Genomic DNA, 12935 nt, shown 5'->3' on the forward strand with positions numbered 1-12935 from the left:
TTACTCTCATTGCTCTCATCATGTCAGCTTTAGTGTTGTGTTTACAGCTTGTTTGCCCTGCCCCCAACTGGTAAACAAGCAAAACGCTAAGGTTAAACTTTTCTTAGGCATCAAGGTTAAATATAACTGTTGATTCAACACTGACTTTTTTGCCTGAAAAATCAGACTGAATTAACATGTTATGTCACTTAATTCATTTTGACATCATGTTCATAGCTTGATTTTTTGTTAGGAGGCAGGTTACTTTGTTCTGCCCCAATCAAACAGTAGTGGATGATAAATACATCCCGCCAAAGTCATTTTATTTTGACACACAAGCAATGGTAGGAGTTGCCAAATGCAATAAATGTTAAAAACTTTATTTTTAACAGAAACCTGCACAGCTGGATCCATTTCATTCAAGACTGTCTGTTGGTGTTTTACTGTTGCTATTTTTCATGTAGCTAAGTATGGGGCTAGAATAGTGACATAAAATTTTGGCATTGAAAATAAAATTTGACATTGAAAACAAAACCTGAACTGTAAAAGAAAACAATGGCAATGAAAAAGAATTATAATCTAACAATCTTATTTTCTTATTCTTATGCTTTTTTATTTTTTTTCAATGTCAATCTTCAGATTTTTTCTTCATATCTGTTTGTTTTCAGTGACAGTTTCTTTCTCTACGCTGTCACTATTTTTCAGTGTCACTGGTTTTGAGGGGAAAAGCAAAGAGTGTGTGATTTATTTACATTCAGAAGCCTGACTGGACTGTATTCCTAGGCAATGGCTTCTAAAAGTTCACCTTGAACTCCCAACCCCCACTCCAACTTTTTCCAATACAAATACCATTGTTTCCTTTTTCAGTTCAGTTGTTTTCAATGCCAAATTTTAATTTCAATGCCAGAGCTTACTTTCGCCATTCTACCCTCATAGCTAAGGAGCTCACTAATTATGTAGGAAGATAACAACCCTTTTCTTAATCTTTCCTACAGAAGTCTGACTGGTTGTTTGATTCACAGCCGTCACTGAGTTCAACACTGAACCTACAGCATTAGAATCAGTGACCAAACTGGAGACGTGGGCAGAGACACAGATTTAACATTGACATCTAGACTGTGATTTGTGTTGGATATCACCAAATCAATAAGAGCACAAAATCAATTTCACTTTAGTCCAGTGATTCACTATCCTCTGTACTTGGGACCAAGAAGAGACACCTCAAACATTGTGTTTTCAAAAATCAAAATTGATGGATCCAACACTCTGCCATCTTTTCAGCTCTGACCCCTCAGAGTCAGCTGCGAACACACTCAATTTAAAAAAAAAAAATATGAAGCCCTCAGTTGGGTTTAGGATTTATCTCATTGGTATATCCCCATGAGAGCCATATATAGAACATTCATGCAGTTAATATCCACAAAGGTCAAAGGTGAATGGCTCCCTGCAGCAGCCGGAGGTTCAGTGGCTCTCCAAGGACACTGTGACTGTGGAGCACATTAACTTTCTGAGAGGCATGACCCTTTGACCTCTGGTTCATGAGGCTGTTTGTCATGTGTGTCCCACACACTTGTGGCATGTCAGCTACAAAAGTATAACCCAACATGACATCTGAATGGTGAAACTTTCTGTGAAATATTTGTTACGAAAAAGAATTAAGTTTGGTACAAGAGTGAAAGCCTAATAATTTATTTTACAGTTGCATGGTCAATATATACAACTGTACGTTAAGAGACTGCTTATTGACATGCTATTTAAGCTGACAGTTGTCTTCAATCAATTTTACTTGATTCTTGCATGAGGCCCAGTGTATCATAAATCCAAAGACAGAAACAATCCCATAACCACAATGTTGGTATGATTAGTGTTTTAAAATGGTCTTGCAAATCAAACACTAAACTTAAATTTGATGGAGGTAACTAAATGCTAATTATACTTATCTGCTAGCTGCTGGCATTGAGTTGGTTAGCATTTTCTGTATGAAGAAAAAAAACATACAGCTGTTTTACAAATAGCCATAAGCAAGTATTCACACCTACAGTGTGATCATAAAATACATTATAAGAGGACAAAAGTCAACCACAGGAAAAAGAAGGTAAATCTGGCTTTCACTCTTGTACCAAACTTGTTCTGAAGCTGGAAGTAAAAGTGAAAACCATCGCAAAGCTGTGGAGGACAGAAGAAGCCGAATGTAATTCAAACCTCTGGTCAGTATATTCCAGTTTCACCTACAGGATCAACACAGCTGAAAAATGAACATACATGTAGTTTTAACTGAATTTATAACAATAGTTTTCACATTCAGTGTCATAAATAGGACATTGCCTGAACATGGCCTGGTAAAAAGTGCTATGTGTAGCATTTTATGAAAAACACAACGACCAATGAACAGTGTAACTTCCTGTCCCGAGGCAGACCACACTCCTTCCTTGTTTCCCCCTCCCCCACCCTGACATCAGTCTCTGAAAAGCTTCTCTCAAAGCTAAATATAGGTAAACAAATATAGAAATGTGCCGTTTTACTGTGTTTTTACCTTTACCGTAAAGAGTTTCACACATTTTTCACGCACAGCTGTGTAAAGCTCTTCTTTGCTAATTACCTTCTATAATTCTAACAGTACATATAGAGGGCCGAGCAAGGCTACCAAGGAATACCAATGTGTCACATGATTTTTGAACTACAGGTTCCTCAAAAGTCCTCTGTCTTAGCCTGCCTCCTTTGCTCAGATGTGGTTTTTGTAGCTCCTTTAGCTCCTGATAAAGTGTCACCTCAAAAACCCAGGAGTGATGATACAGATGCCACATCACTGTTTTCTGAGAGTTTTCCAGTTGAAACTCTGCAGGCTGTAGATCAGGCTACATGCCAGTAAAAATAATGTAAAATACAATGTGGAGTAGAGGTCTTCACAGGTCCAAAAATTTGTGCCCGAATCCAAAAAGACCCAGAAATATACTCCCTGGAACCAAACCAGTCTCTCTGTTACTTGAAAGCAGGGAATCGGACCCATGCAGACCCGAGAAAATGTTGTGAAATGAACCGAGCTGGAAGACAGATCCGATCTGCACTGATTTCTGAACCCATAAAGCCCCCAAGTAGAGTCTTGGGTCCTAGGGTTCAGGTGGACCAGGAAAGACCTCTAGTGCTCAGCCAAATGGTTTCATAAGAAATGGTCCCATTTTATTTGTTTTACAGAAATAATGACTAAACTGAGTCTTTAAATTTTGAAAGAATAAATGACACATTCTTCTTCTCACAAATAAAATGTTGACTTGGCTCAGTTTAACACACTCAGCTGAACTCCTGCTATGACTAGCAGCTTATGGTGGTTAATGTTAGCAAACATTAGATAGATATTGCTTTGTAATTGACATTACTGAATTACAGTCTACTGTTACGCTACTTTTTAGCATTTACCATTATCTTATTACTTCTGGCCACAAAACAGTCACTGCTTAGAAAAAGTTTCAAAAGCTTTAAACCAGTTATTTATAAGTTTTTGCTATTGATATATAGCGAACATTAGCATTAACAGCTACTTACCAGTCTACAAGAAATATTTTGAGTTTAGCTGTCTCCAGCAGTGGAAAGCAATGCTAACGTTCAGCCTTGTTTTGACTCTTGAAGAAGTAGCTGATCAGAGGACATATTATAACCTCTTGTCCAGTAAACGCAACAATGGCCAAAGCTTTTGGCAGAACTGGTAAGTAAACAGCTGTTAACACTATAGTCGGCTATGTAGCAATAGCAAAACTTACAAATAGGTTAATGTCTCATAGTTCATATTATTTATTGATGTTAAAATACTACACATAGCACTGTGAAATATGCTGGAAAACACCTGATTTCCATCCATGAAGTCACAGATCTCAAAGTGAATGATCTCAGTCCGTTTGTCACATTTAATATTCATTTTCATTTCATATATAGAACATATCTGTTTAATTTTATTTATTTGCTTCCTCCATGTCTCCTCTCGTCAAGTCTGTTAATCATCTTCTTCAAACAGAAAATAAGGGCTGCTGTGCTTTTGATTTTGGCGGGAAAACCAGTAGCTGGGTCCAGACCTAAAGGAGCAGTCTGCCTCATCATCTCATCACATCCCATCCCACATGACCCTCCCATTCCCGTGGGTGGCTCAGCACTGCTCCTCCCCCAGAGAGTCAGTGTTCTCCCCCAGGTCTATGGAGGCTGATGCAGCTCGCATCTTGCCCCGTCCGGGACCAGGACCCGGACCCGGACCTGGTCCAGGACCTGGACCTGGGCCCCCGACAACAATCCCGCCTCTGGCTCCACTGTGGCCGGGGTAGACCTCCACAGTGCTGGAGATGGACTGGAGGGAGCGGTCCCGGAAGTAGTGGAAAGCCTCCTGGTCCAGGTAGTTCTGCTCCTCGCGCAGGCCCTGCTCGAACAGCTTCCTTTTGTGTCTAAACTCGATGACCGTCTTGGTGTAGGAGTTGAGGGTGGTGACGGAGGCGGCCATACAACAGGTGAAGGAACCCCAGGCCATGCTGGTTAGAGAGGGACACAGATGATGAGAAGGTGAGTCAGTGAATCTCTCTGCCCATACTATTAGATTTTAGCTATGTTAATGTCAAGGCAGTAACGAAAGAAACAGACTGTAATACCTTGGTACTACAACTATTGGGTAGTTTGCCAAGAAATTTGGGATAGATCATGTTCCCCAGAGAATTAATCCTAATTTTAGCATTGTGATGTTTTCATGTACCTCAAAGCATCGCTGCACAGCCTCACAGAGTTGCCAATAATAAGCTGCCAATAAGTAAAAATCAATATACATATACATATACATACACATGTAAATATATATGCATATACATACATATATATATATATTATCTTATGTCAAAACAGACATAAAAATCTAAAGCCCTGCCAGAGTCTTTTAGAGGCTGCAATGCTAATAACATCCAAAGAATGATTTATCTCTGTAGCTAAAGAAACATAGCTACAAAAGTTTGTATTGAGGTTGGTGCTGTCTGATTTGGATATTTATTGTGTAAAGTGTAATCTTGGACGAGTTATTAAAGGCAAATTTACACCCATTTTTCCTTCTATTTGTGGAGTTTCCCACTGTTGGTGAGACAGTCCACCAATCAGTGCTTGGTTGCCAGGTTTGAGAATAGGGATGTTATGTTTCTGAATAGCTAGCGACATGAATTCACGAGAGTGATGCAGCTGCACAGGTTGTGTAAGTCCACTTCACAGAATTAACAGCTGTTTTATTGTCATATTTCTTCCATGTGACTAAGAGACGACTGATACCATCAAGTCAGCCTGAATGAATTCAGTGAAACGATAAAGCAGTTCAGCTCGTTATCAGTATACCAAAGGGGGAAATTGTATCCTGATGGTGCTGCTAGAGAAGAAGTGACTAAAGGTCATTCATTTATTAGAGTTCAGCTCCTGGGGCCGCTCATGTCCACAACAACTACTGGCCAATATAATAGTTAGTGTGTTGGATGGATGGAGGAAGGAATGATTAGCACATTCTCAGGCCCTGTCACCAGCAGGACAGAAACACTTGAAGGAAGTCAAGAGGTGCGTTATTAGCCAGATGGAAAAAATTCCATTGGGACTGCTCACAGAAACATCTGTGGTGATTCAGTGAATACTCTGAGCTCTTCAGACCTGACCCTCTGCTCCAGTTAGAGTTAGCAGGCACATAAATGATGTGCTGCTAATTGATTGAGAGACTGCTGAGGGCTCTGGGGGGAATGGGTGTGATATTAGTTTGTTAATAGGAAAGCTAACAGTCCATCTGTGCGGAGTCAAACCATGTGCGCAGAGAAATACGTCAAGCAAAGAACCTTAAATATGACGAGCAAAAAAACCATGAAGAGACGCAAGAACAGCATGAAGGGAAATGACTGATGCAGTTCATCATTCTTTATCTTTAAATACAGAACCACAAACTCTGCTGTGACTTACATAAAATTATGAAATATCAAATTACAATCAATCACTTTCCTGTTCACAGTAACGATCCAATAAACAATATCAAACCACAATAATCAATCATAAAGTACCACAATGTAAAACATATATTACATAGATAGATATCAGTCGTTGAAGCTCAAATAACTGTTGTGGCCAAACTTTACTTTTGTGATGAATATGATGCAGTTTGATTGATTATGTATTTATTATAGAACTGATTAGGATGCTAGTGGTTGTCTCAGGCTGTAAACTTTTCAACCCTGCTGGGAACAAATCTGTGGGAATGTAGATTTTTTTTGTTTTTGTAGATTTATTAACTTTATTAGTTTAGCATGAAAAGAGTCCATGATGAATATCAAATAAGTAAGATGTGAGTGCAGATGAAAAGATATATGTTTTTCCTATAATCTAGTCAATAATGGAGGTGGTGAGTTGTGCGGTTTGCATGAGCCACGGTCACAACTATGATAATAGGAATAATAGGAGAATTGTTCCGGTTAAAGCGGTAAATTAATTATGGATTATGGAGGAGCAGCCATGAGGAACAGGACATACACAATCCCAGCTTCAGTGGCCTGTTTTTATTTCAAGCTTGTGGTGAAGGTTTTGCATGTTTCCTGACCCTGTTTTCACCTTTGTCAGGCAGGTTATGAGTTTCAGCAGAGCTTTGAGCAGAACATGTGAGTGCACATCAGTTGTCTATCGTCCTCAGAATAGAGCACATTCAGACTTTTGATTCGTCCTGAAGGAGCTTTTTGGCCTTCTGCTCCACTTCTGCCTCCTGATATTATTCCACTTTAACGACCCTGAACAACTCCCTTATGGTGTAGAAGGAGAGGCCTTCAATCCGATGACTGACAGAGAACATCTACTTTGAACAGGAGCTGGCATTGGTTCACATTTTGTTCTTGTTTTTTGGTCTTTAAATCCTTGTTTGTGACTGTTTCTTTTCTCTGACTATTATTCTTTTATTTAGTTTTTCATAAAGCACTTTCTAATGTTGGCAGCGGTAAGTACAAAGCAACATAAATGTTATTAAAGTGTAGAGTCTAGTCCTGACCTTCAAAGCAGCAGCTGACAAAACAGTCTCACCACAAGGTCCATTTAGTAGCTGCTCAGGTGCTTTTGATTAAATTATTATTTTCATCATGTTTTTAGCCAGCATGGATAAGCAGCCCTTAAAGTGCTCAGAAAATGTTTTTAAATTTAAACATTTACAATATGATGACAAGTGGGAGAATGCCATCTGCTGAGGGAGATTGTGTGATATGAGTGAAAGCTCCAGAGCAACTACTGCTGAGATTTTTTCCAGTTTTAATAATGATGCTTATCACTACAACAAGGTTTTATAAAAAAAAAAAAAAAAATCAAAGGCAGGACACTGGCTTCTGTTTGTCTCTGAGTCACTTTCTCTCTTTGATTCAGAAGTGACCTGAGTGAACTCAGACTACAGCTGCAGCACGATTCTGCCTTCAAGCAGAGACCAGGGAAGGTCAAGATGAGTCTTGTCTGGCTAATTATGTTGGAAACAACAGCCCTGTGTACCTGAACACCGCCTGCTGACACACTCCCACACACATCCAGCAACAGCCATCATAAAGAGAAGATCTGATTCATACAATGCAGGGTCAATACAGGCCTGCATGGACAGCAGTGATACAGTGATATAGTAAAATTATATATACATATACTATATATACAGTATACATGATAGTATATATAGCAAAATGAAACTTCTGGCCAAACATATGCCTTGGTCCTCAACCTGAGTCTAGCCCTCATACTTTCAGAGGATTTTCTGTGTGTGAACCACAATTGGTCCAGATGTGGAAGTAGCATCTGACAAGGTATGGCTGTATATGGGGCAGATTCAGGCCATGTAATCAGGTGTATACTGGGCCAAAAAAAAACCTATCTGTATATCTGTATATATCTGGTATATATTCACACTCTTCTCTCAAAGCTCTCCTCCATGTTGTGGCAAAATGTTAGCCACTCACTCAATACAGTTTACCAATTCTTAATATGGCTCTCACAGGCAGCTTTTATTATTTGCATGTTTTATTTTACTTTGCTGTATCATTTTTTTTCCAATCACTTTCCTTAACACAGTTTCGTCAAAGAACCACAGGAAAGTGTATTCTCAGTGCAAAGTAGAGACTATTTAATGGCATATATAGTTTACACTGGTCAGCCACTACATTAAAACCAGTTCATCTGTTTTAATGTTGTGGCTGATTAGTGTATATTGAAAGTCCTTTCTTCTCAGTTTTGCTAATGTGTTTTAAGCACCCTATCAACCACCTAGAAAACACTAGCAATCACCTACACTGATCAGCCACAACAATAAAACAGGTGACTGGTTTTAATGTTGTTGCTGATTGGTGTGTGCAGAACATTAAGTTACTGTGACATTTTATTCGGAGTCATCACAAACGAAAAGAAAGAAGTGGTCTGAAAAAGAAATCCAGGCTATAGAGAAAACACTCATGGACTGCATCTGCTTTAGGAAGGTTCCAGTGTCTCAAGTGCACTGAGAACTCACCAATAGCACTTAAATGGAGGACTTGGGAGCGATTGAAATTTTATGTAAAAAAAACACATTGATGCTTTAAGGAGAGAAACTGAATGAAACTAAGCTTTGACGTTTGTGCTTGTTTCCTGTAAAGCTGTCCTGTTCACTGTCAGTTATATTTGGCATATCTCATAGTTAAATGTTTTTTACATAACAGCAATAGAGGTATGTTACATTCCTTTGGATTGTAGTGCATATACTATAGGCAATGTGCTACATATGCTTATATATTTTTCTTCCATTTTTTTGAGACTGTTAGACTAGAACAGTATATATTTATATTACACAGTGCAGTCACATTAGCATTTGTAAATGTTTTTGTTGGAAACACTGATAGGTTTTGCAATTAAATAGTAAGTACTGAAATAACAAGTTGATAGTTTTTTTAATATATATGTGACAGATATTTTTGCTGCACTGAACAGCACATTTATATTATAGAGTGCAGTCATATGAGAGGTTGTAGAAGTTCTATTAATCGGTTGGAAGTACTGTAAATTTCCGTTTATTATAGATATCTGAAAGATATTGTGTAATCCCATTACATATGACTTCTAGTTAAATAAACCTTTTATATATATATATTAGAGTGGAGTCCACTGTACACACATCATTAATCAATATACAAATATAAGTGTTATTGGTCAAAACACATACAAATGCAATATGAAAATATTTTTAAAAAATACAGATATAATAGAGGCATTTTCTCTTTTTTGATTCTCCAAAAAATAACCTCCAATGCTTAACTTATACAGGCTTGCGAGGTAAGTAAGATAAGTCCCCTACAGGCAAATGTGTAACAGTGTCACCTGATGGTGGTTTGTGATAAGACAAAAAAGGATTGTCCCCATCAGGACTTACGTCCTATGTGTCACCTCCTAGTCAGGAGTCCCCACAATGTAGCAAAAACAAGTGTGTGTGTGTGTGTGTGTGTGTGTGTGTGTGTGTGTGTGTGTGTGTGTGTGTGTGTGTGTGTGTGTGTGTGTGTGTGTGAGTTTGGACTGACCAGAAGGACCAGCCATAGTCCCAGCTGTGAGGCCTCCAGTCTTCAGGACCCAGACTGACTGTGATCTGGAACACCTGAGTGTACATCATGTGGGCCACCATACCCAGAAGACCTGCAATGAACACACACACACACACACACACACACACCCACCCACACACATTTTCGGCATCAAACAAAATGCCAACAAGAAAAACTATTGCTGTTAAAACTGCAATACATTAGGATGAAAGGAGAGCAGAGTTGCTGACTGGCTGAGTGTGGATGTTTAGGTAAAACACTAATGTGACATACGCTACATCACAGGATTTGGTAAAAAAAATAACATTAATTGAACATTTTATTCAGATTGCAGTCTGAATGTAAAAGTGCTGTGTGACCCTAACTGGCTATACTTGCTTGTATTTTAAATCAGAAAACTTGCAATCTACGTATTCTTACATTGTAAATTGATTAGAAATACATAATAAAATCAGAAGCATGACATTGTAAATATGGAATTTCAGCAAGGAAACATTAGGCAGAGTATCCAGCTAGCAAGAGGTGTACAAGCTGGTGGCTACAGCACAGCTTGGTCAGAGTTTCTGGCTGACTGCCATAGAATTTACTGGTCACATTCCTGCTCCCCAGAGGGTGAATCTTTTTAATTTTAATGACCACATGACCTTTCCTCTGGTGCCAGACTCTGGACAAGAGCTTTGAGGCTCTGTGAGTGGTTCAACCATCAGTATGTTTTCTTGGTCTTCCTTAACACTGCTAACACTCAGTACAAGATAATCTGCTCTGATAATTACCATAAACACAACAACAGTAAATCACTACATGTCTGAGTTGCAGTGCAACACATTATCAGTAATAAATCAGAACACATGTAATTATCATAATTAGTCATTATACAGTATCAATTGATTCAACATGCCAACACATCCAATCAATTAGAGATAGGGATATAATCACTCATAAACATACAGTAAATCAAAAAGCCACAATCTAAATGAGTCAGTGTGACATTAATGCAGAGCTTATACATCACAACCGCACCAACAGCAGCAGACAGCACTGTTTATTTTCTGTGTGTGTGTGTGTGTGTCTGTGTGTGTCTGTGCACGTCACGTGGAAGCCTGATGGGTTAGAACCACGTGTCTCTGTTTATAATCAGTCTCACTGAGGTTGTGTGTGTGTGCGTGTGTGTGTGTGTGTGTGTGTGTGTGTGTGTGTGTGTGCGTGTGTGCAGCATCATGCCACAGTAAATAACACCCGCCTGCTCCAGATTTACAGTTCACCATAAAGAGAGCATCATTTATTCTCGACCTTGACTCCATGACGACACAGATTTCTAGGAAATGTGTGTCTGTGTCTGTGTGTGTCTGTGTGTGTATATATATATAGATGTCTCGTACCAATATATTTACAACGTCCTTCAACTGCTTTAATGTGTGTTTGGCTTTATACATGTAGTCAACAATATACTGTACCTTTAATCTATCACACATGTTTATGTCCAAACCAACATATAGAAAGCTGTAATGGTTAGTTAATTGTATAGTAATAATATGTGTGTATGTAAAATAAAAATGGTGCCAATAAAAAAATGCTTTTAGTTTTTGTGTTGCACACAAGTGGAATAATGTACAAACTAAACACAATCGTACTGATCAGTCAATTTAAAACCACACATAACTGTATTCTGCAGTTGTTAATATTTTTCTTGTTCATTTTTTTGTGTTTGAACTAAAAAGAACAGCCGCAGTTTTTCAGACACAACACGGTGTCAAGGTTACCAGCTTCTCATAGTATGGCATCCCACTTGTGTCATGCACAGCATATGGCGGTTGGAGCATGATGGGAAACAGATAAGTGTTGAGTTCCTTCTTTATTAAAAGGAGGCGATGAATCCCCCCAGCCCACAGTTTGTTTGGCTGCACTGTAAACAGACACACCGGTTGGGGACCTGTTGTTGTAAATGCTAACCAGGACTGTAATCTTAAACATCGTAACTATACAACAGCTGCATTCTCATTAAAATGCTTAATGCACAATTTGAAGTTGTGAACTAAAAAGCAAGTACTGAAAATGTGAATTAAAAAAAAAAAAACTCAAATGTTGCAAAAACATTTATATGCATTGTCCTAACAATTAGCAGATGCTGGAAATCTGTTGCCATGTTTAATTGGAGTGATTTTGCGACAGGAGAAAACCCAGCTTTATTTGCATAACATCACTCCATCCCAGGAAATCAACAGCTCCTCCAACTTAAATAACCATATGGGTCACTTGTCCCTTCCCTCGGATACAACCCAGAGGAGCGTACCAGTGGCAGGTGTACCAGATATTTGTCATCATGGTTGAGCTAATTACTACGACTGCTAGAGGTCACCTAACAAACATAACTATGGGTATAATAAGCTGCTTGCACAGATGACCTGTGGGCTTGAGTTTTAAAGGATATCAGTCTCCATGATAAAAAAAATGTGCATTTGAGAATTATGAAATTGAATAAATGATCAGTGAAAACCCTGTAAAGACATGTAAAATGTGCTTCAAAAAGAATTAGTGGTGCATTAAAAACGTCCTCAGGGGAGGCTGAGGAGGAGGTGAGCAGTGTGCAGCGTGGTGGACGTGGAGCCAGCTTCTTGCATAACAGGTTTAGCATGAGTTGGGAGAAAAATCCCTGGCACTCAGCACAGCAAAGGCTTCCAAGGGATAACCTCTGACCCTGGACGGCCTTTCACAAATCTGCATCAGTCTCTCTCCACTCCTCTCGTAATTCTCAGAGCATTTCTGAACATGGTGTCTGTCACTGTTGTAAAATGGATCCTGCTTCCAAGTTAAGGCTTTAAATGACTGTTTATTTAAATTAGTGATTATTAACCACTGTTTAATCAGATCCCACTGAGATTAGAAATTCTCTTACACATGGAAGATCTACAAGTAGTTTCTGACAGTGCCGGACACACAGTACGGGACTCTTCCATGGTGCATGGAGATGTGGAAATTTTGTGTGCAAGTATGTGTGTGTGCGTGTGTGTGCGTGTGTGTGTGTGCGTGTGTGTTATCAGGCGTCCATCTTACCGGACAACACAGTGAAGACAGCGGCGAAGGCGTTGAGTTTGAGTCCGTCAATGACGTTGCTGGAGTGGAAAAGCTCCAAACACATCAGGCTGAAGCCGACCACCAGCAGCAGGATGTAGAGCACCTCCGACACCACCGACAACCACAACACACCTGCACACACACAACACACACAGCTCAGTTACACAAAGACAAGTAGCTCTTGGCCTTTCCAAAAACCCCAAACCAGAAGGGATTCAAATATAAAGAAATGCATTATAAATATTCTGTTTGTTTGTTTTAAGCAGCAATAATTAGCATGTACAACTAACTACATGGATTTAATAATGAACAAATTACATT

The 12935-nt window shown here is 39.1% G+C and overlaps 1 protein-coding gene across 1 annotated transcript in view; it reads right to left on the minus strand.

Moving 5' to 3' along the window:
- Positions 1–3715: 3715 nt before the first annotated feature.
- LOC111217748 (germ cell-specific gene 1-like protein) overlaps positions 3716–12935 on the minus strand; it is a 36126-nt gene continuing 26906 nt past the window's right edge. The window contains exons 3-5 of the mRNA XM_022739731.1: positions 12594–12746; positions 9522–9633; positions 3716–4487 (exon numbers count right to left, since the gene is read on the minus strand). Of these exons, the coding sequence (XP_022595452.1) occupies positions 4115–4487; positions 9522–9633; positions 12594–12746 (638 nt within the window). The 3' untranslated portion in view covers positions 3716–4114. The remainder of the gene's footprint in view (positions 4488–9521; positions 9634–12593; positions 12747–12935) is intronic.

Source organism: Seriola dumerili, unplaced genomic scaffold (assembly GCF_002260705.1).
Source record: "Seriola dumerili isolate Sdu_G_001 unplaced genomic scaffold, Sdu_1.0 BDQW01000044.1, whole genome shotgun sequence".
Classification (NCBI taxonomy): Eukaryota; Metazoa; Chordata; class Actinopteri; order Carangiformes; family Carangidae; genus Seriola; species Seriola dumerili.